At 41.7% G+C, this 25,175-nt stretch overlaps 1 protein-coding gene across 1 annotated transcript in view; it reads right to left on the reverse strand.

Moving 5' to 3' along the window:
• Positions 1–4,663: 4,663 nt before the first annotated feature.
• LOC6579844 (zinc finger CCCH domain-containing protein 13) overlaps positions 4,664–25,175 on the reverse strand; it is a 37,487-nt gene continuing 16,975 nt past the window's right edge. The window contains exons 3-9 of the mRNA XM_032729731.2: positions 11,477–13,466; positions 10,791–11,397; positions 6,416–6,595; positions 6,185–6,351; positions 5,648–6,076; positions 5,274–5,577; positions 4,664–5,167 (exon numbers count right to left, since the gene is read on the reverse strand). Of these exons, the coding sequence (XP_032585622.1) occupies positions 4,958–5,167; positions 5,274–5,577; positions 5,648–6,076; positions 6,185–6,351; positions 6,416–6,595; positions 10,791–11,397; positions 11,477–13,466 (3,887 nt within the window). The 3' untranslated portion in view covers positions 4,664–4,957. The remainder of the gene's footprint in view (positions 5,168–5,273; positions 5,578–5,647; positions 6,077–6,184; positions 6,352–6,415; positions 6,596–10,790; positions 11,398–11,476; positions 13,467–25,175) is intronic.

Here is a 25,175-nt window from a genome sequence, read left to right on the forward strand (position 1 = left end):
CTGTGGAGCCATTTGTTTGCAAGTCCAGAATACATTAATTCTAACTAAAATACTCTTAATTACCAAAGCGACAGAGGGAGTGGAGCAGTGTGTGTGTGTGTGTGTGTGTGTGAGCTTTGGTTTCTGTGTGTCTGTGAGTGTGGGGCACGGCTGCCATTGGATACCTGAGCCAATTTGTCCATCTGGCTGGCAATTTGTCAATGTTGCCATTATTATTGACACATTTAAGCCATAATTGTCAGAGCATTATTTTCCTAGACAAATTAAAGCCCATCAATTGATATATAAAGAGTTGAAAATATGTTCATAGCGCGGCCTGCCTGTGGCAAATGCCACATTCAGCAAATATGCATAAATTTATTTAATTTTACTCCATTGGCATTTCACATTATTTATTTTTATTATATTTAAATATTATTATATACATATATGGATTGTAATACGCAGCATAAATCATATTGCTAGACAAATAGTTAATATTTGTTAATTCACAATTTGCATATTTATGCATATTTATCGACGCTCCAATGAGCTTCACTTGCATTTCAATTATTTCCAATTTAAATCATTATTTAAATAAATTTTCATAAATTCTCTCTGTGAGTGTGTGTGTGTGTGTGTGTGTGTGTGTGTGAAGGTGTTGATGGACATGCAGAAATATTTAGCTAATTAAAATGAACAATCTACGGCTGGCTAGCGGAAGCCACCGTTCACGCATCAACGGCCATCGCCACGCCCACTGCCCACTACCCACTGCCTACTGCCAGAGCTACTCCTTAATGTGGACCAGTTGGACATCAGCGACTGACAATGCCATTTAATTAATTGGAAAAATCAAGAGTTTCAATTACGTGGCTCGAATTGCAAACTCAATGATGGAAATCTATTGCAAAAGAGCATGCATAGAGGAACTAGCACAGAGATGGACAGATGGAGATAAGGAAAGGGCGAGAGAAAGGCTGAAAGAAATGCAAGTGGAGGAGAAGAAGGAGGAGGAGAAAGACAGTGTGAGTGAATAATGTACTCACAGATAGCATATGGAGTACATTTTCTATTTAAAATATAAAAAATGTGATATAACTAGAGTGAGAAAATAAGAAAATAGATTTTAAAATAATAAAATATGAACTGATATAAGAGAGCAACTAATAAAAGGTGAAAATAATATTGTTTGTCTAACTGATTTATTTGCTATAAATTCGTATAGAGAAGCCGAGCAATGCAGCTATGCATTTGCAAGCAGCAGTATTTTCTAGTCTTTTTTATACAGTTTTACTATTAGTAAAAGCTACGCTCATTCGCCTCTCACTAATACTAATACAGCTTCAAATATAACCCAAAGAGAGAGAGAGAGAGAGAGAGAGAGAGAGAGACCAACTCAAGTCTGAAGCTTGATTTGATTCCTGAGCTGTTTGGTTGTGCGCTCCTCTTCTCTTCTTCTTCTTCTGCTTCTTCTAGCAATATACTAGTAGGATTAATTCTTTAGAAATAATTTTTAGAATATGTTAAGATAATAATTTGTTAATGTTAAGATAAATATTAATTTTTTATGTTAAGATAAATATTATATTAATTATCATGTTAATGTTGTGACAATTATCATTGAATTGTCATTATCTTCTTTTCGCTCTTAAGCATTTATGAAAAGTTAATCATCATTAAGTAATGATTATTAAAGAAATAATTTGCATGTAAATGATAAAATTAAATAAATAATGCAACATGTACCCTACTATATAATAATAATGATGTATATTAAACATATGAATATAAATGATTAAATTCAACATGTTATTTTCATTATTTTCATAAAATAATAATAACGATAATGATAATTCTATACAAATATGAATATGAAATAATGAAAATTAATGAATATAATAGTAACGAAAATGACAATTTATTTAATGAATACTTATGAAAATAATTATAATAATAATGAAAATTCTGATAAAATGTGCCATAAAGTCTTGCATTTTTTCTTCAAGTGTATATAAAAAAGCAAACGAAATGTCATAATTGACTATATTATAATATATATATAGATGTACAGGTAATATGCACACAGGTAAATACAGTTTGCTGTGCCATGTTGATTATGCACCACACCTGGATTTAACTTTTCATGGCTGGAAAACATAAATGGAATATTTGAGAATTCAATTTGCGATTGCAATGGAAAATTCCAATGGCAAAAGTAATTCACGTTCGATTAGTGTGAATGCGTCAAGAAAGAAATCAATCTATATACATAAATATATATACTACTATATACAACTATATATAACGGTATGTGTGTCTGTTATATATGTCTGTTATGTCCGTCAGTTAATCACTTGTCAGCTGCACTCGGCGTGGAGTGCATTCAATTACTTAGGATAATTGAATATTCTCGCAGGGGTCGCGCACCTGCGATTAATTAATAAGTGCACTTCATCGCGCTGACTGATTGTCTTCCAGGTGTAATAAAAATGGAAAAGAATTACGCTGTGCGTGTTACGCTGTCCCTCACACACACACACACATTGGGTCACTGGGCGTGGCTAACTTCAACTTTAGTTGTTAATTGAATGAATGTGGCGCAAATTAACACCAATTTTTATCCATAATCCTGGAGTGGAACAAAGTCCGTCGAGAGTTGAATAAATTAAACGCACTCTTGGAGCAACTATTCTAACACTTTTTACATTACTTCTTGTTGATTTGATAGACTCTTTCTGCTCGAAAGTGCCCTAGGTAAATTCGTGTAAAGGGGTATGCTTAAGCAACAGATTGGAATGGAGTGAATATAGATTGAGTTTTATAAATAATTTATAATTTATAATATTTTATATATAAAATAATGAAACAGTAGAAATTATACTTAGAGCAACAGATTCTTTGCAACTTAAAATTATAATATTTTATATATTTTTATTTAAAAAGAATTGCTTTATTTTATTTAAAAAAATTTTTTAATTTGCATAAATTTGCCAAACTTATGTAATATTAATATTATTTAATAGTGTTTAATATTATATTTATAATATAACTTTTTTATATAATATTTATAATATAACTTTTGCTAAAAAATATTTCTGCGAAATTTACTTTAATTATATTTTAATATTTTTTACACTTTAATATAATAACAATATATTTATTCAAGAATAAAACTTTAAAATGATTTACCAAGATTACCCCAATACTTTACAGGGTATTTACAGGCTAGTTATTTTGTGCTTGTTTATATTTTAAGTTTCTTGCATATTTCGGCCAGCTTCACTCGCTGATTGCAAATGTTGGCGCGACGGGAACGGAGAGTGGCCCAAAAGCTGGGCTATAAATTTATTGCTGAACTTTGAAATACCACGGCCACAGCAGCGCAGCTACTTCCTCAGCTTGGCTAACTGTATGGAGTCGAAGCGTTTTAAAGAAAAACTTCTGCAGCTGTATTTTTCGCAATTATCCTTGAAAATGCAGCAGCAGCAGCCGAAGTTGAAGCAGCATGTTGAAGGATACAGCGGAAATGCGCTGTGGGGCGGGAGGTGGAAGTAGCCTGTTGACAGAAGCTAAAACCTAAGAGCAAGCGAGACGGAGAGAGAGAGAGAGAGAGAAAGAGGAAAAGAGCAAACCAGAAGCTGCGAATAATTTATTAGTTGCGTAAAGAAATCATTTATTTGTTGACTCGCCGAACAGCAGCTCTCAGCGACTGAGGGGAAGGAAGGCGCTCCATAGCTAATCCACTCCTGAGGGTGCGTGTCTCGGCTACAGTTTGAGTGGAATTGGCCTGTTGATGTTATTGTCCAAAAATGGTAGAAAGTAATTGAAGCGACTACAACAAGTTCGAAGAGGTTTTTATCTCAGCTACAGCTTCAGTAAAGTTTCGTTGTTGAATTTTCGTCAGCAATCGTCGAAAGAGCGGTGGGAGTCTTGGCTATTGTTGTTGTAGATTTTCGTTGTTGAATACTTTTGTCAGCTGAAGAGAGACACTGTTGAAATAATTCGAAGTAAACCATTGGGTGTAAGTATCGACTATAATTTGAGTAGATGTTTTCATTGTTGATTTTATTAGAAGCTGTTGTCGAAAGTCAGGAGGGCAACAAAAGTTTGTCTGCCTACGAAAGCAAGGGAGGGAGAGGAGCTTCGGAATATCATTTGAGTTGTGTATATGTGTGCGGGAGTATTCAGTTGGTACTTATATATGAGTAAAACGAAGCTAGAGAGCTTGCACAGCAGAGAGTGTTCCCATTGGTCAGTTAAAGTTCGACTGCAACGACCTCCACCTGACGTCGGGCTCAACATTTGAGTGCGAATAAGAGTCGCCGAATAAGAGTCGCCTCTGAGTGAGAGTCGAACTATATAATGGGCAGCATATGCAGCATTTCTTCAGTCACCCAGGCCTGGTGAGAGTCAGTCGTGCAGTGCAATGAAGTGAAGTAATGTGTGTGATCGTTCAGAGGAAATAGTTGGAGGAAATATTTAGAAAAATTCTTTAAGGAAATAATTAATTCGAATACTGATTGGGTTGAGGTCTCGGCTAAAGTTCGAGTTATCAGTTCTTATCGAAAGAGGGATATGCCAGGTTGGCTTTAGTATGTCTCGGCTAAAGTTTTAGTGTAACTGTTCAGCGGTAAATAAAGTCGGGTTGTTGTCTTAGCTAAGTTAAGTGATTTTATTAAAATATATATAAAATATATATTATATAAGTATGTATATACGTACACTTCACATTTACAATATGACGAGAATTGCAACAAGGGTTAAGAGTCCTTAGTGAACTAAATGCCGCTCGGCCTGAGCTTCCGTTTCCGTTGCTCTGCAGCCTAAACGGGCTTTGCGTTTGATTAGAAATATGTTTCGATTCGGATTACGATTAGCAAACTAGGTGTAGTTAAATATTAACAGCAGCGGAGGTGGCTGCAGCACCTGGCCTGGTCTGGTTACTATTACTACTATTACTATGCCAGCACGCCCCTCACTTTGTCTTGGCGGTGCGCAAGTTCGATGCCGACAGCAGCGAACGCGTGGGCGCCGGACGCTCGTCCACGGAGTAGCCATTGAGGCGTCGATGGGCAGACGACGACGAGGCCGACGCCGACGACTCCTGCTTGCGGCCCAGCCGGCTCAGCGTGCTAGCGCTGGTGGCTCCATTGTGCGGCGGCGGCTTCCGTGGCAGCGTGGAGATCTAAGGTAGAAGAGTTCGGAATTCAATGGAAAATCTAGATAAGATTCTAGCAGCAGCTCGCCTCAAACTAATATACCCGTTTTACCTAGTCAGAGGCTCAACTTACGCGCTTGTTCTGCTCCTGCGAATAGTTGATCTCGTAGCCCTCGCTGATGTGCTTGGGCTTCCAGGGCGCCAGCATGGAGACGGAGCGCGACACAGTGCGCGTCATGGGCTGCAGCGGCGGTTTGCCCCCAGCTCCTCCCGCGCCGCCTCCTTTGCGCAGATCGTCGCGCGACATCGAGCGACGGCGCAGATTATATGGCTGTGGTATGTCGCCCACTGTGGTGGCATGCAAATAGACCACGCTGCGCTGGCTGTGCAGGCTCGACTCGCCCTCGGTGCCGGAACTCTCCGCCGGATAGCGTTCCCTGCTCAATGAAATGTGTGTTGAGTGAAGATTACTCAGCGGAATCTGTTTATAACGACAACAACACTTACTTCCCATAGCCGCCATCGACTGCACTCGGCGTCAGCCCGCGGCGCTCGGCACTGCGCGCCGGCTTCGGCGGTCCAAGCAGCGGCCTGTCCTCATAGCGCTTCGGCAGCTCCGTCGATCGCTCCAGCGACATGGCGCGCTGCGCGGCGCCGCGCTTGTGTCGCTCCACTGGCTCCGGCTCGGAGCCGCTCTCCGAGATGTCGTGCAGCTCGCGGGAGCGCGAGTAGTGACGTCGCTTGCGGAAGTCCACCTCATCGCTGCCATGCTCCAAGTGCTGCATCGAGCTGGCGCGCTGCCGTGCTCCGCCCGGGGTCAGCGACGTCGTCGCTGCCGTCGTCGACAGACTCTGGCGGTAGTCGCGCGACGGCGGCGGCGGACTGCGATCCAAGTGGTAAGCGCTCTGCGAGTGCTTCGACAGCTGTGGCCGTCGTCTGTGAATGGATAAAGGGTATTAATAAAGGGAAATCATAAAGGAAATTCGTTAAGGGAAATTATAAAGCGAATTCGTAAAGGAATTCAAAGTTATTTCAAATGCTTACCTTGGCATGCTGCTGGCCTTGGAGATGGTTGGCGGATTCGAGTCCAGGTCGGTGTCGCCAAAGAAACGCAAATTCTTGGCTGGCGCTGGGGCGGCGTTGGCATTTCGCTTGCTGCGCTTCAAACTGCTGGAGCTGACCTCGCTGTGTCCATTCACTGAAACATTGAGCTGCAGGCCACACAAATGAAAAAATTAGAGACTGCAATGAGCGGAAGTTTCCCTTCACACTTGCCTGCTCCTTGGGATTGCTTTTGGCACGACGATCCAGCGACTTGAACCAGCTGGTCTTCTCCGCCTTGACGGGCGTCGATGTGGAGCTGGTCAGCGTGGGCTTCTGCTTGGGCGGCTTCTTCAGCAGCAATGGACTAGCTTTCGGTGTGGAGAGGCGACGGCGCATAGAGATGTCCATAGTCTGCACAATAGACAAATTGGCATATCAATATTTGGTATGACAGGAATTCTCAACTCTAGCGCTAAACGGGGTCAGAGGTTCGCAACAGGTTGCCACGCCATGTGGAGCAGGTGGCCTTTTGCCTGAGAGCCTTGCCTTGCCTAATGACTGACTGAGTGTGGCTTTGCCTGCGACTGTGGCTTGTGGGGGCGCAACAACAACAACAACAACAACGACGACGGCAATGCGAGCTCACGTTGCAAACAAACTTGTTTTGAGACTTTGGCCCAGTTGTGGTTGATACTAAATATATATCTATGTACATACTATTCAGTTTAGGCAGCTAGCGCTATGGTCTATGGCAAGAGAGTAGAGCACGTTGCATGCCTGCGCTGCATGTGGCAGGGTATTTATGTTTATTTAATTTGTATACCTTAAGCCCAATTGGAAACTGACAGCTGTGGGGTATGCCGAGTTTGTTGATCTGCATGTGAGAGGCAGACGGAAGGAGAAGGGCGTAATTCTAATCAGAGTCAACAGGCAATTGACTTGACCTAGCTATGTGCAGTTGTCTGTCTGTCTGTGTTTCTCTCGTTCTATTTGACTTCCCTTTAGTTCTGCTGTGAGTCCTTATATCTCTTGGTCTATCCACCTGTTTGTCAGCAAATCGTTCATCTAGCTGTTTATCTGTCTATCTGCATATTTTTCTCTGTTCGTGCGTCTGACTGTTTGCCCGATTATCGTTTTCTGTGCTCATCCGTCCATATGTACATATATATCCATCTATATCTATATATATATCCACATATATCTATATATATATCCATATCTATCTACTTATTTATCTGTGCGCCCGTCTATCCAGCCATCCATCCCATCCCATCCGTTTATCCACCCAACTCTCTGCTCGCCCGTCTGACGTCTTGTCATCTCTGCTTGTTTGTCTGTCCCGTTTATCCGTATATCCATTCATTCCTCAATCTGTCCATTCATTCTTCTATCCGTGGCTTCATTTGTTCGTCCCTCTGGTCTGTTCATTCGTATATCCATCTGTCCATCTCTCCGTCTATTCATCTTCATGCGTCCGTCCGGTCTTCTATATGGCTACCTGTCTATTGGCTTGTTTATCCGTTTGTCTGCCCGTCTGTTCATCTATCTGTCTATCCGTCCGCCTTCTTGTTTGCCCGCCCATTCAGCCATTCTGCCTATTTGCCTATTTGTCTGTTTATCTATCTGCCCGATCATCTCTCTGTCTGTCTGTCCATACGTCATTCCATTTACTTTTCTGTCTGTGGAGCCCTGAAATCTTATACGAAGTTCCTTCTACAGCGCTTCAAATCTCTTTAGAATGATTTCAAAATGTGAATAATTTCTGGGGAATTCTATTTTATTTAACATATCTCCCACATGTTCTACGCGACATTCCTCAAATGTAGCAGTTTTTCGCAATATTCTGTGATATGCAAAAATATAGCTCCTACTTCCTCATACATTATGCTTCTCGGATTTCGCCAATATTTAGTAGAATATTAAATATTTATATGTGATGTACAATCTAAATATATACATTATACATTTATATATCGTCTACGTCACTGAAATCTGCACAGTTTGATTCTTCTTCTTTTCTAGAGATACAAATTAAAATCTGAATAGGCTTGACTTGACTGGGGTTCAGGGTAATTCTCAGTCGTGTGCAGCCTATCGACTCGACTCGCGCCTGCTGACTTGTGCTTTGATTTGTGACTGTAAGAGGCCAAACTTTGCATTGGAATGTGACTGGCTGAAAGGTAAGCCAAAGCGCAGAGCCAGCAGAGCCAGCAATGCGCTATGACGACGCTTACGCACCCACCAAAAATAAGAGGAAATAAATATCAAATATTCAAATGCCGCCTTAATTTAGTTTATGGCCGCCGCAGTCGCAGCCATAAATTAGCGAAGAACATTATTGGCTTTATTTTATTTTTATTTAATTTTTTGTTGTATTTATATATCTGTTTCTTTTTATTTATTTATTTTTTTTTTTTTTTGTATTTTCTTTTGGTCATGTAGAATCTTCGAAAATGAATGCCAAGGCACTTTATGTGTATTTCTTGTTTAAAACGTTTATTGGGCCGCGATTTTTATGGCCATCGGGCATGAGCATGAATAATAGCCGCATATTGTCCAAATCGTTTACCACTCGAAAGTTTCGCCCGCTGCGGCACGCAAACACTTTTTGACACACACAGACAGAGAGGAAGGGAAAGAGAGCAAGAGGTAAGCCCTTGCCACACCTTTGGGCCTTTGTATTGAGTTGCTGTGGACGCCCCCGCTTTGGGCTGCAGGATTTGCACAATTTCTTAACGAGCCGAAATTCGCACAAAGAATTTCGCTAATTTGTTTCTCCGCTGAGCAAATTGTGTGGTGATGCGTGTCCGTTGCAACATCCGCTAGAACGCAGCGCGTAGCTTTGGGCCACACCAAGCTACATCCTCTTGGCAAGGTCTGCAAGGCCCACAAATCCGCTCAAGCATTGCAAATTAGCTAAGCTAAGCAGCAGCAGCAGCAGCAGCAACTGTTGCAACTATTTGCCAGTAGCCTCAGCTCCAGCTCCAGCTCTAGCCCCCGCCCCAGCTCCAATGCCAGTGCCAGCCCAAACGCCGTTTTGCAATGTGGCATCTGTGCGCAGCTTTAATCAATTTCTCATACGCCCCGTTGGCCGTCGTCTTGCTGTCAGCTCTCTTGAGCGACAACAGAGCCGAGACAGCTGCTGCGTGGGTCTCGCGCTTTTGTTCTAGCTTTAAATGCTAAGCGACGCCTCGTCAGCTTTCCGAATTCTCCAACTCTATTTGGCCAGCCATTATTATTATCATTGTTGTTGTTGTCGTTGTTGCTGTTGTTGTTAAACACAATTTCAGGCATTCTTTATGGCAAGCGACGTCTTGATTTAGACTCAATTTGATGTGCCCCTCAAAACTGGCGGCGCGCTCTCTTTCGCTCTTTAGCACACACACACACTCTCTGCCTCTCTCTCTCTCTCTTCTTAAGTGGCCCCCAGCTGACATGACGTCTACTCGAAACACTGCACCATTTTCGGCTGCGCACAGTCGCCCACCTGGACAGCAACTGTGAGCAGGAAGTAGGCGCCTTAGCAAAAAAATGTTTAAGAAATATATAGATAGAATAGCATAGTTAACAAGGCCAATGCGAACCTAAGATACTCTAATGGCGGAATGATCTTAGCTATAATGTCTATTATCTAATTATAATTGATGTTGATATTGGAATAAAAAAAATCTTAACTATGATATTTTGCTATTTTATCTGGTTAAAACTTTAGTTGCAGAAAAAAATATTTTTAGTTAAGTGATAATTTATGATCGAAGCATATTTTTAGCTATCCAAAATACCCTAATGTATTTACCTACCATTTAAGTAGACACATTTTTTTTTTTTTTTAATTTTTTTTTTTAACTTTAGCTTTTCGTGACGTTTTGATATAATCTTAATAATCTACAATCTGTCTATATATCGACTTATTAAAGTAGAACTCTAGAACTCTGATTAACGCAAAGCCTTAGCTCATCAGCTTATGATCTAGAAAACCTAAATAATCTGCATAAATCTGACAAAACTCGTTAGGCTAATTAAAAAAACTAAGCACCGTTACCCTTTTAAGTTGACTCCTTCTCAATCTTCACCTGATCCAGGAAACCTTAACAATCTGCAACAAGGACGACAAAGATAAACCAAAACTTAGCTGTAAAAACTCATAGACTTTAAGGCTAATTCCCTCTCTATTTGCTCCTCATAATATGAACACAGAAGCCCTATCAATTGTTCTCAATTTCCCCAAGGGCAGCTCAAAGATCATCTACAGCTGTTTGCTTGTCCCACTCAGTGTTTCACTTTTCACAATGTATTTCAAGCACCCTCTCCGCATACTCTCTCAATATCGAACAACCTCTCTCATGTCTAATCGAAATGGCAAACAAACAGCAGAAAATTCGCACGTACTACAGAGTTGGGGGCGACTCTGCCGCCGCCAGACTTGATTAATTCGAAATTAATAATAGCCAAACCCATGACCAAAAAAAAAAAAAAAAAAAAAAATAAATAAATAAATAAATTGTGCGCGTTAAGCCATACTCAAATTTGACCCATTCGTGCAGCGGTTCAGTTCAGTGAACTCTGGAGCAAGCGCCATCATTTGGCCATTAAGAGTGGGGCTTACCTTTGGTTCGCGTGAGGTCTCCTCGGTTGATGTCTGATGATGATGCTCGCGATAGCGCGAACGCATCTCCTCCTCCCGTACCATATAGCGCTCCTTCTCCCGCTCCCGCTCCCGCTCCCTCTCGCGCTCCTTCTCTAGCCTGGACCGCTCCTTATCTTTGTCACGGCGGCTCAGCGTGCTGCTGCTGCCATTGGTCAGACGTGACTGTGTGTCTTTCTTGCCGCTGGAGACATTGCTGCCGCTGCTGCGACCGCTGCCACCGTTGCTGCCGCCGCCGCCGCCGCCGCTGCCAATGAACAGCTGCTTCACCTTCTCAAAGCCGCCCAGCTTCTTGTTGCGCTTGAGCGTGCTGGAGTCCTCGCGCTGCTTCTGCTGCTGCGTTTGCTGCTGCTGCTCTCTGCGGCGCAAGGTGCTCGTGGACACGGTATACTTGTCCAGATGCGGATCAAAGTGGGAGCCATCGTCTATGGAGCGCTCCCTGTAGACATAGCTGTGCTCGCGTCGCAGTCGCTGCAGCTCCTGCAGCTGCTGAGCGCTCTCCCGGCGCTCCTTGCGCAAAAAGGACTCGCAAGCCCTCATATCATCAAGGGCCGTGCGCTTGCGCCATCTACGCAGAAGGCAAACGAAATGAAAGCAGAGGAAATCACTTACAGTTACACTTCCAGTTCATCCACAAATCAACTTACCTTGTGGTCAAATCGCCATTGAAGGATTCCTTGCGAAAATCGTTCTCAATGCCCGAATCGCCCTTGTCGAAGCTGCGCTGCTGCAGCTTGTCCCGCTTGAGGCTGCTCTGCCAATAGTCCTGCAGCCGTCCGCGCTCGGTGTTGCGCAGCTCTGGCGAGGATCTGTATTGATCCGTGCCCACCGTCAGCTGTGAGTCCAGGCTCTTCGGCTCCTGCTCCTCGAGCTCACGCGGCGACGAGCCGAGTCTCTCCCTGTGCCGCGACTCACGTACCTGCCCATCCCTTTGGGTCTCCCGCACATAGGTCTCCTTGATGCCACCGTTGCCATCGTCATAATATTTGGTGTGGCGATAGCGCGAGGTCTTCTCCACCTTCGGCAGTGTGGTGCTATTCTCCAGCTCCAGCTGAACTGGTCGATGATAACGCTCATCGACAGCCAGTTCTCGTTCCATTTCCCTTTCCCTCTCCCTTTCCCTCTCCCTTTCCCGCTCCCTCTCTGGACTGGCATAGTCGAGGAATCTTTCGCGCTCCTGCTTGTAGTTGTGCTGCCGTTCCAGCGTAGCCCCCTCACCGAAGCGACGCGTCAATATGCGATTCTCCAGCTGCGCTCGCCGATAGCCCAACTCATCCAGATAGGGCGCCGGACTGACGCTCCTAATCACGGGCACAATGGGTGGCTCCGCTCTGCGCTCCTGCTTGGGTAAATCTTCCTCGTAATACAATTTGCGTGTCTCAAAGCCTAGGCCTTCGTCCTCATCACTGAGATTGCGTGGACTGAGCTGTTGCCAGGGCGAGGGCGAGTGGGAGCTGGTCAATCTGGAAGGAGTTCCTGCTCCTCCAGCTCCCACGCCCCCATTCTGTATGGGCGAGTAGCTTCGCAATGGTCTCTCATTGGCTCTGGGTGGCCTTGGCGGGGGGAATTCGCGTTGAGGTGTACGCGAATCTCGGCCAGAAACACGCTGTGGCTGCTGCTGCTGTGGCTCATCGCTCAGATCAAGCTGGGCGTAGGTGATGCCCTCGTTGGGCCGTATATAGGAGAAGGCCGGCTGACTAATGACCGGCTGTGGTGAGAAACGCTCCATGGACAGTCGCTTCACCAGGCCATTGACGGTGCGGCCCCTGGTCAGGGGCAAGCGCTCCGCCGGCTGCTGTGAGCTGTGCATATTTTCGCTAGACTTGGCCTTTAGGGTCTCGATGCGATCCCGAATGCCCGCGGATATCGATGCTCCTGTTGCTGTGGCCGATGCACCGCTTATCGATTGCCTTTTCAACAGAGATCCGTCCACCTCCGCTTTGGAACGACTGCGCGAGAGCAGCTCACTCAGGCCCTGGCCGCTCTCATGCTTCTCGCGCACAGTAACAGCGTCCGATTTGCGTCGCTCACGTTCCCGGAAATAGTCCTGCTCAAAGAAATCCTCCCGCTGCGTCTGCTCGATGATCGGACTCAGCTGCTGCTTGGCTGCTGCACTCGCTGGCTCGTTCTTCTTGCCGTTGTTGTTGTTGTTCACTTTGCTGTTGCGGGATTCCTTTGGAGTGCTGCCCACATCACTTTTGCTGCGCACTAAACGACGTCCTGGCGGTCCGTCCTCGAAGCGTGGATCTCGCTCCAACTGGCTGACATTCGTGTCGCTCTTGCGACTGAACAGGCCAAAGATCGAGGGACGTTTCGCTGGCTTCTTGGCCGCTGAGGCGTCGCTCACGCTGCGTGCCACAGGTTTGCCCTTTTTGCGACGCGTGGGCAGCGAATGGAAGCGCTGCGCGTCGCTGCTGGAGCTCGGGCGCGGCTTCTGCTTCACGCGAAACGTGGGTATATTATCCCCGTTGGCCGCCTTGCTCTGATGCTGACCGGCCTGGGCGATGACTAGAGCCGCCTCCTTGCGTATGTCCTCCGGATCGATGTCCGGCGGCAGCTGATGGTAGCCCTGCAAGCCAATCGGCGCTAGATCTGTTGTCTCGTAGTCGTACTCTGACGGTTCGTTGGGACGCTTGGCTGTGGAGCATGAAAAGAGAGCATAAAGAGAATGGATAAATAAGATATGGCATGTCATTTGATAAAGAGTTAAGAGGTGAGCTTAAGTGGAGCTAAATGGTAGAGAGGGAGTGAGAGGGGGGAAAAGAAGGAGAGATAAGAAGTAATTCAGAGTGATATAGTTCAAGAGAATGAGAGGAGAGAGATTGAGAAGGAGATAACGATCAGAACGATTGAGAGAAAGACTTCCAAAGAGAGGGAGGAACAGAGAGAGAAAAAGAAAATCAGAATAGAGCAAGTTCATTCTGAGATTGAATGAAATCCCCATATCAGAATTAAAATAGAAATAGGAGAGAAAATAATAGAATATGAATTAGACCATAGTGCCTGAATGATAGAGCTTCGACATAAATTATAATTCGCTATGAAAGAGGTGAAAAAAGCAGAAAGAAAGGGAGTAATTTTACTTAGATAAAGAAAAACAAAGATATATATATATATATATATATATATATATATATATATATATAAATATATACAATGTAATAGAAAAAGAGAAAGACTGATATGGACTCTCTCCATAGTAAACATATAAGCACTTGCAAAAATCCAATAAGAACTAGCTCTGAGTCAGAGATTTAGATTTAGAATGTAATATAAAAGTTGTGGACTTTTGATTAGGCAATAAGAACAGAGCAAGCTGAGCTAGCCATTTATCTTCTAAGAACTTTAGTGATAGTAAACAACTTAGGCATAAATCTAAGCCCAGGCATATAAGTCTAACCCTATTACACTTAAGCCACTAGCCAAGTACATAGCCCAAACCAGTTGACTGAGGGTTTTGAGGGCCAAATGTGAGGCAAGGCAGGAACAGCATCAATTTCTAGTCATCGCACTCTGGGATGGATCTCGCGAATGCGCTCGTCGGCATTCATGTAATGACAATTAGCACATTAGACGAGAGGTCGGCTGTGCTGGCTGTGTTGGCTGATGATGTAATACGAATTTACCAACTGGCCGTAGCTGTTGGGCCAGTCTCAAAGTGTGAATTGGCAACAGCTGCCGCTGCCGCTGCCGCTGCCACTGCTGCTGCTGCTGCTGCTAAATAAGGCAGCCTGAATCGCAGCCACTAACAATGGCCAGCTAGAGCGGCATTAGCCCACGTCTCTCTGTCGTTCCCTTTGCCCACACTTGTGGTACGTGTAGTCTGTAATCGGGCGCTGTAAGCGCTAATGGCCATTGAGGCATCTTAGTGGAGCTGAACGAGGCGCTACCATTCGGTCGCTTCTATTCGAAGAGATCATAAAGATTCTTCAGCCACTTCCTCACTTGTTGTTCATAATCATTATTATTTAATACCCCGAAAACAAAAAACGTGCCGCTCCATCTTCAACAGCAGCCAACATAGCGATCATCATGACCAAAAACAAGATTGCGGACCAGCAAACCATCAGCCAGCAGTCACCAGCCACCAAGCAGAGCAACCCAAAGCAGCAGAGAGCTCAAAGACAGAAAACGTGCGTGTTCTTTGATGGCTTTTTTAGCTCTTTGTTTCTTTTCTATTCACATTTGTTGTTTTTGTTTTTGGTTTGTGCTTGTGTTATCTCTGTTCATTCTGGCTTTTCTACGGCTCATCAGCTCATCATCAGCTTGGGCCCAGCTGAACGGGAGCAATCACAACATCTTGACAATCAGCACTTGTTAAGCGATAGAACATGAACATCTTTACAAACACACACACACACATACACAGATACACACGTATGTGTATATACATATATAGTATATCAGTTAATGCTGCCAGTTCGTTGCCTAAGTCATTTGTTTTACTAGCCTAGCAATTAGTTTGACCTTGCTCTGACTAAGTGTAATAAAGTATGCATGCATTGTAATTACTTTAACTAGATTTGTAATTGACTTTTCTTTTTGATAAATATTTGTTGAAATTATTAAAGATTTTAGATGTATAAATATATATGTATGTGGTAATTTTTTTATATATTCCATGTACATTTGGAGCATCCATAATTCTGACCTTTATTTGTTTTTCATGCAATTTCTTGGGCAACAAAAACAAAAATCTACTTAGGATAAGGATCATCATTATTTTCTTGAAAATTTAAAATCCTTATACAGTTGCGTCTCGATCATTTTTACCCTTCTAAATCCAAAATCGCTATAGAGAAAAATTCATTCTCGATAATTTATTTAAATTTCTATGTAAACCGAAAAAAAAAAAACTAATTCCCTCGCCATTTCAAATTATCTCGCCTCGACTGTATTACTCCTCCGATCTCCCCTTCCAAATCTGGTTACCGAGACATTATCGTCTGATATAAGATCGAGTATCTTGTATATGGAGGAGAGGCGACATAAGATAACTAGATTATTCAAAAGATATATTAACCTAGATTATATCTTGTGCGAGTCTAATTAGTTACTAAATGCTGTTGACCTGCTTCATTTTTCTCAATTTTTGATTATACATAACATGATTTAATCATTTGTAGGCAAAGTCAGCAAACAGCTGATGCCAGTTCGTTGCCTAAGTCATTTGTTTGTAAGCAGCTTGGCAATGGGCTAGCTTTGTTTGTACGAACTAAAATATTAAAATAATAGACAATAATTAATTAACAATTCATTTCACTTGAACTGTTGCAAAGCATTACAGGAGGATTTTTCTCCTACCCACAAAATACCCAATACACTCACAGCATTCATAAAACTTAACTTGACTCTCAAATTCAGCTTTGTTCCCTCAATTTGAGCTTAAACTTACATATATATATGTATGTGTGTATTTTGCGATAAGCTGATTGCTAGGTAAACCTATATAATCCCTTGCTCGCCATTGGGATTATCGTTCACCTGTAAGCTTCGCACAGCTGATTGCATTTTCACAGCCTGTCACATTGGCCGGTCGAATGCCTGTGGCTAACTGATTACGATACACAATGAACATTGACAAGCTGGGCGTGGCAGGTGTCAAAGCGACTTCACAAGCCATTAAAACAGCCACCACTCAAGCGGGAGAAGTTTTCTCAATTGTGTAAAGCTAGGCAAGGCGAGCAAGAGAAACAGCGGGAGGGGCAGAGCAACCTGCCAAGACTTGGCCAAAAACAAAAAGATGAACGAAACGCAAAATTGCGATTCCATGATATGTGTCAAGGTAAAATGTAACTATGCAGCGCATACCATACAAGTGTAGAAGTACAGTGAGGACTCACAAAAGCGAAAAGACATTGATGATGATGAAGAAGAAGAAGCAGTAAAGATATAGATGTAAGAAGAGAATATTTTAGATATTTAATTACATATATAATTATAATATATAATATAAATTAAATGTAGTGCACGTTCTGCTGTTCGCTCATGGCTGATTTCACTGTACATTTATATTGTGCGATGGCTCGACATGCGAACTTGAGGTTTACTCAAGGAGCCGCTCGCATGTTCATCACTTTGCGGTTGTTGTTGTTGTTGTTTCTGTTGAATTGAATGCAGTTGCGTTTTTCTTTTTTTTTTAGCCTGTTTAGCTTGAGGTGTTTCTGTGGCCGCGTTTTGTGGCTGGGCTTTTGGGCAACAGGAAAACATAAATTGCGACTAAGCGACAGTTGGATAGCACAGCGCACAAGCGAGTGAAACTGAAGCTCAAGTCAATGTCAAGTAACAGTAAACGCTCGACAATGCCGTCGCACTACCCCCAGAGAGCTGAGCTGGAGTGCAGCTATGATTGATTGCGAAAGCTCTGCAGCAACAACAATAACAACTGCAATAACAACTACAACAGCAACAGCAACAACACCTGGCACAAAGAGCTGCTGAAAGCCATTCATTAATTTAATCATCGATCCACTTAATGAACGCGAACCAGAGGCCCGTTGGGCTCTATGATTTGTGTATGCCCATGCCGAATGAGTTCTACTCGCCTGCAGGATTTTATATATAAAAATAAAAATAAGAAATAAGAAAATGGAAAACAACAAAACTTTGACGCATTGCGATAAGAAATCTGATCCAATTTTCCGGCCTATTGCAAGCAGTTCATACAGCCAAAACCTGCCGCAGCGCCTGTTCCGGTTTTATTTTCGTTTCGTTTCGTTTCGTTTTGAATACCCTCAAACATTTTAAAATTCGCCAATGGGGTATAATGTTTGAGTGGAAATATATGGAACAGGCTGCAGGAGCCGAGGCATATGCTTGGATAGGCTTAACAGCTGAATTGATCTAGCCTTTTTCAGCTGTTTATTTGAACTCGTTGAGGCTTTGATTTGTATCTATTTATATACAAATATTAATGTTACTCACTGTATATATTAATTTATTTATAATTAATATATATCAATATTTGAAATTAGTAAATAAAGCAGAATTTTAAAAACTTAAAAATTGCTGTTTAAAATCTCTTAATGAATACACAGACTATAAACTTCTTCTCTGTAAACTATATCTTCCAGTCCAACACTCCGTCTTACTCGTTTCAAGATCTCTTCTTCTTCACTTCTTCACTCTTACTAGTTTCAGGATGTCTTCTGCTTCACTCCTACTAATTTCAAAGTATCTTCCATTCTAGCCCTAACTCATACTAGTCCTAGCCCAATCCTAACTCTTACAAGCTCACAGTTATCTTCTAGTCCAACCTTAACGCTTCCTCATTTCAGGGTATCTCCTAGTCCAACACTCTAACAATTTTCTGCTACGTTTGTTAGTTGCATTCGCTGCTGCTGTTGTTGTTGTTGCACATAATTTAGTTTTCGTGATAGCCAGAAATCGCAGCATACTGACCAAGTCCCAGTTCATATAGCTAATAGCAGCCAGTCGTTATTTCGTTGTCGCTCATATTTCATGAGGCTGACTTTCACTCGGCTGAGCTAGCGATACGATGATGGCATGTGCTTGGCTCATTAAGAGCCATACTTAATGGCATTAATGTAACGACGTTTAGGCCAACAAATGATTCATATCAAAGCGCGCCCACAACCTGTCATTGAGCCAGATAACAGGCTTTTAGGGCACTGCCTGCCTACCGGTCTCTAAGTTCAAGTGCTCGGCGTGCGCTAATGAAGCGGCCCCTCCATGGGACTAGGGATACGAAAGGCATGCTGAAAGCGAGCAACGGCCAAAGATCTTGGCGCTCAGGGCCGTTCGGCGCGCCTTTGGGGCATTTCAATTAACCTGCGCACTTTCGATTTCGATTGGGTCGGGCCTAGGCCGGGCCAGCTTTGAGTTTATCTAGGCGGGTCCACCGCGCATGCACCTCAGCAATTCCAATGCTAAACGGCCGCGCGCACTCAATCCAGAATTGAAATAATTGAATGCCCTTGTGCGCTTATCGTTGTGCCAGACTCGATGTGGGAAAGAAGGCTAGAAGGCAAGCCAGCAGCAGCAGCAGCAGCAGCAGCAGCAGCGGCAGCGGCAGCGGCAGCTCAATCTCCTAATCACATCAAAAGAGCTGTGCCGCATGGACGTCCTTGAAGGCAGTCAGGCAGGCCCAGGCAGGCTTAGGCCTCTCCAGGCTCTCCAATGTGACAAGTATGCAAATAAGCTAGCCTATTTTGACATGAGCCTGCACTCAAAAGCCCGACTAAAGCAGCAGCCCTTCGCCGAGCCCAATTAAAATATCTTTGAGAGTTGTTGCTGTTGTTGTTGCTCTTCTTCTTCTTCTTCGTCTTTGAAATCTCTTGTTGCCATGACTTTCAAAACAAATACAAATAGAAACTTTCGTTCAAGAATGAACGCGTCTCATTTGCGCACAAAAGACTTAAGCGACAAACTTGTTTTAGCACAGCAGCTGTCAACAGCTACATTAAGTGAGAGCAAACAAACACAAACACACACACACACACACATACAGCGGGAGACAGACAGCTCGAGTGCCGAAAACAAAATATACAACCAAATCAAATAATCCGAGACTCTTTTTCAATAACACATTTCGATAAACAAATGACGCAATCTTGGCAAATGCAAAATGTTGAAGAATTTTCGAGTTTTGGAGTTGATGTGTTCGATTGATCGACTGATTGATGTTGGCTGGCATTTGGCGTTCGTTTCGATTGAGCTGATGATCAATGAGCGACAACTCCATTTACCCAATTCGCAGCAATTTATAACTCACGGCACTCGGAACACTTCACTCGATTCACAATTTAATAATGCGACAACGACAATAACACCCAATGCCAACCGGGCAAAGAACCTGACTGAGCCGCAGCTCACTCAAGACTTGGCTAACAACTGGAGATGGCGAGAGAGAGAGAGACACTCAGAGAGAGAGAGAGAGAGAGAGAGGCTGCCTACGCCAATGTCACAAAGGCAAAATAGTGCGAAATGGTGGGCAGTTCACAACCAAAATGCGACTTATTAATTAAGTTTCTTTTGCTCGCTGTGACAGTTGTTATTGCTGTTGTTGTTGTTGTTGGCACTATAAAACAACATATGCAAATTATGAATTAAATAAACCTAAATGGCATTTTAATGGTGGCAACGGCGTGCGCTGCCAGCCAGCCAGCCTCAAAGATCAGCCTCTAAGTCGTCGTCGTCGTCGTCGTCGTCGTCGTCGTCGTCGTCGCCGTGGACCCCTTTGCCACCCGCATGTTGTTGAGTTTAACAGGCACATAAAATCAGGTTTGACGAAAATCTGCGCAAAAGCAATTCCATGCGAAAATTGCGTAGTAGGCGTAACACAAAACAAAGTCATCAACAATTAGTGAAATGTTAGCAAATAAACAGCTAGTCAATACCCTGGAATTACAATGAAGCGGTACATTGAGTTGATGAATTTATACTTGGTCTAGGGATGGAATCGAACGAAATGGTTTGCTTTTTGAGTTTTACTTAAATAAAATTTATTTATCTATTTTTTTTTTTAAATTATTATTTTTATAATTGTATTTTTATTTTATTTTATTTTTTTTTAATATTTATACTTTTATTCTTTTCATGAAAACTTATTTTTAAAATTGGTATAATTCGTTCAAATTCTCATGATTAATTTTTTTCTATCACAGTCCCCATGTTGACATAACTGAATATTAATATTAAAACATAATGATTATAACACTAAAATACCTTGTAAATACCCGGCTCCAAACTTTTACTATTTTTCACACCTACTTAACCATATCAGAAAATATTGTTCTGTTATCCTATTTTCTGTGCCACACGCAACCAAATAAACAAAATTATGGCAATACCCTGTAAATTATTCCTACTCAAGTATATTAGGGATCCATTCAGCACTATTTCATTCTACGCAAAACGATTTATTTTCCTCACTCCCACCAGCTGTCACATTTAGTCAAGTCTATCAGACTCTCTAGTTGGCCCCAAGTCGAGTGTATCATACTCCAGTTATTGACACTGAGTAATATCCACGAGCCGAGCCGAGCTAATCAAATTCAAAACTGGTCAAATAAATTAAAAATCACTGCCAGCAAACGGCATAGAAATTGCAAGAGTAGGAAACGGGGCAAAAATTTCATAATGATGCATACCTGTGTATTAAATTAACTTTTATTTTGCTTGCTCTTTTATTTTCTTTCTCATTTAACAATTAAATTTAATTAATTAAAATATATGCGAGCTCATTAAAAAATACGTATGTATGCATGCACGATAATATATGGTGGCAGACAGTAGCTCATTTAATTACGAGTGCAAATTGCAAATTGCAAATCTTACGTCATGATCTATGCTGCGGCTGCCCAATTACGACAACTTGTTGCAAGATCAGTGCCATAATTGAATCAATTAAGGAGTCGCATTATGGCCAGCAATTTCAGGTACTGCGCTCTGCTCACCCTCTCTCTCTCTCTTTCTCACTCTCTCTCTCTCGCTCTCTGCTCTGACCAGCTGGTTGAAGATTATGTCATTCGCAACGGGACTGAACGATGTGTATTATGGCAGCTATTGGCTATAGCAGCAGCTGTTGATCTCTATCTCTCTTCACACTCTTCAACAGAGTAAAATTAATTCAACAAATATTATCTAGAAACTGGTATTTAAATATAAATATTCTCTCATTTGCTACAGCTCAAAGAGTCGATTTTAAATGGGTCAATCTGTAGATTATCAGTCGGTTAATTTACCAAATTTGGACAAGTCAGAAACAACAGAAGCTGTAATCTGATTGGCATGCGCCCGCATAGGCGGAGCTATAAAAGATATATATTTTTATGGTATGACGTTATGGCCAACAATATAATTGAAATTCCCAGCCTAAGGCTACCACAACGAGATAGAACAATTGCCCATTTACCACGCCCTCAATGGACTAAGGCCAAAGATCAAAGGCCAGTTTATAAAATTAAGCAAAAGTAAACACAAATACACAATTTGTACATTTATCAATAAATGCCACCAATATACCTCTTTTTGCTTCTTCACAAGCGAGTATAAGCACAACAATCAACAACAACAACAACAATAATAATTGCAACAACCTGCCTTACATACACACCTGGAACAACAGCTGGCAGCAGCTTGACTCGTTAACTCGTTGCTGCCAAATTTGTCGCTACGCAAGGTTGCCCACGAGCTAAAATCCACTGACATCACAATCACACTCATAGCACTCACACACTCACACTCATAAATTCGCATTCATAAGTTCCTTTAGACACTTGACTCGCTGTTCATCAAGTGAGGCTCAAGCCGAGAGCAAAACTTGCCTTAAAAATTAGCCTCAACAGCGCAAAATGAAATGTGACTTTAACCCCAAAGGCAGCTAATTTTTACTACAGACACACACACACACACACACACACATGGTTTTCAACTAAAATTAAATCATCATTTTATCTATATTTTCTCACAAAATTGCCTCAATTTGCATGTGAACAACAAAGTCATTTAAAACATTATGCTTAACTACGTGTAGTCGACGTTGCTATCCCTCTCCCTCTCCCACTTCCCCCCTCTCTCTCTCTCTCTCTCACTTACTCCGTCTGTCTGTGTCGTTAAATGGCGCCTTGGCCGTTTTTAGATGAGACTTTAAGACATCATTTTGGCAAATAAATCTAATTAAAATAACACATCAATCTAATGACAGACAAAAACAAGTTAAACGCAAAGATCTTGCCAAGATATCAGCTCAATTTGAGCTAAAGAAGAGCACAACTTTTAATGCCACTTGTAGCCAGATAGCCAGATAGTTGCCAAGGCCAACATTAGAGTTGATTGCAAAACATTAGCAAGACTTTGGCTTAATTGCAAATTGAGTTTAGACCATATTTGTGTGAGCTGCAGAAGGAAATTCAAGTCAACTCAAAAGCCAAAAACAAAAGACTTAAGCAACGAACGTGGCCAGACAGCCAGCCCAGCTCAGCCCAGCACAGCCAACGACTGGGCGCATCTATTAAATGCAGCTAAATAATTTACATTTATGCCGCTTTTGTCATAATCAATTTTTAATTTCTTCATTTCAGACAGAGGCCATAAATTCCATTCCAGCTTTGGTATAAATCGCATTGCCCCTGCAATTATAAATGCAGCCCCAACTGGACGGGACGAATGTTGTTGTTGTTGTTGTTGTTGTTGTTGCTGTGACTGCTGCCAGACATAATCATAACAATAATAATGTAGTCGACTCTGGAGACAAACAGACAGTTTCTGCAGCCACAGTCGAGAGTCGACAGTCGACAATCGTGCCAGCCAGAACATTTACACATACATAAGTATATACATACATATACATAGATATATATATTTAATGCGAGTGCCACTGATGAGTTTTTTTCGTTACTTTTTATACCCTGAACCCATTGAAAATGGGAGCTAAGAGCTTGTTTTTTGCAAGTAGGCAGAAGAAGGCATGGATGATACCATATATTGCTGTATATATGTAGGTATATATTATTATAGAATGAGTAGCTAATGTAGCTATGTGTGTCATGCTATTACCAAACAACTTCTATAGCTCTGTATTTGAAATATATATTCTTGTACATCCGGCGTTGCCAAATAGAGAGGGACAGATAATAATGTAAATATATATTTACATATGAAGCAGCCATTCGGCTATATATAGTTAAAATATATTGGAAATAAAACAATAAACAAATATTATACAAGATATATTATAAAAAATATTCTTATAAATCAATCAAAACTTAATTTCATACTATTTTCTTCTCAGAATAAGGAGGTTCAATTGGAAGCGGCTCAGCATTAAGAGCCCCAGAATGTGAAGAGGTTTAGAAAAACCAGGCGAATGCTTGCAACTTTCGCTCCTTGCACAGTTCAGGGTATTAGCTAGTCAGGCATGCCCTGCAAAAGCTCCCTTACTCATATATATTTTTCTTTTCAGGCTCAGCCACCCATTTGCCAGTGCCCAGAGACCCAAAGAGTGATGTGCAAAGTGATACTTTTGGTTTTAACAGCCAGACGCAGCAGCCGCAGCAGCAGCTCTAGAGAGTGTCTCTCTGCTTGGAACTTGTAATGCCTTATAAAAAAAAAAGTAAATTATATATATATGTTTGTATTTATATATCTACTTATTTAAAATAGTTATTTGTGCCTGACTTGCGAGCGAGCTCTCAAGGTAAACTACATTTTATTGTTGAGGCGGCATTGTTACGAGCATTGCTTTTGGCATTCGTTCTGGCTTATTCGCCCACTGCTTTGCTTCCAGCTCCCCTATAAACATATAAACAACAACAACTATTTATATATATATGTATGTGTATTCTATATATGATGCTTTGCATGCAATCAATGCTCAACTCGTCAAAATAGTTCAAAGAATTATGCAATTGATGGATGTGCAAATGCCATTTTTGCCAGCCAGCGCTGAAGCCCAAGCTGAAGCTGAAGCCGAGCTAAAGTCGCTTAACCATTTTGAACCAGCACGAAGGTGATTCGCTTGCCATGTCTCTCTGACCATCTTAGAATCCCAAGCAGCCTCGCAGCCAACTGCCAACTGCCAACTGCTGACTGCGACTGCCCAGTTAATTAGTTAGTTGAATTATGTAGCCATTCCGATTGTCGATGTGCGGAGGAGAGCGTGGGTTGTTAGCGGCATTGATTGACCAAAATTAGCGTGTATGTCACGATGCCATTGTATATACACATATATGCATATGCATATATGTATGTGTGTGTATATCTGAATATTATGATCATTTTAGCTCGCGGCAAACATCGAGCACATTCAAAACAAAGCCGTGCGGAGAAATGCAATTATTGACATGGCAAAACAGGTAAAAATAGGTAAACAGCAGACAACAAATTTTTGCTTAGTGTACAAAATAAACTTTGCTAGCAGCTGAGAAAGGAGAAAAAGAATACTAAACTTGACTGACTATGGTTGGCTTGAAAATAAGCTAAGCTCTGCCTTTAGCAGTTATGAAGTTTACTATGAGCTACAATAAATACATATTTAAATTTAAATTTAAATTTTCTTCATTTTACCAACAACTTTTTGTAAGATTTCTGAACATTTTTTGCGATTTTCATTTACTAAATATAATCAAATAAAAAATATTAATATAAAAAAATTGCCTCTATTATTTTTATTTATTATATTAATTTTAATAATAAATTATTATATATTTCATCATAAATAAATTTGATCTGTTTTGCATTATATTTTATAATTCAATAATTTATTGTCTTTATTTTATTATATTTGATCATGAATAAATTTATTATCTGTATTGTATCATATGTATTTAATAATTAAAAATTGTATTATCTTTATTTTCTAATTTTTAATATTAACAAATTTGT

The sequence above is a fragment of the Drosophila mojavensis genome, unplaced genomic scaffold (genome assembly GCF_018153725.1).
Source record: "Drosophila mojavensis isolate 15081-1352.22 unplaced genomic scaffold, ASM1815372v1 contig_80, whole genome shotgun sequence".
In the NCBI taxonomy this organism is placed as follows: Eukaryota; Metazoa; Arthropoda; class Insecta; order Diptera; family Drosophilidae; genus Drosophila; species Drosophila mojavensis.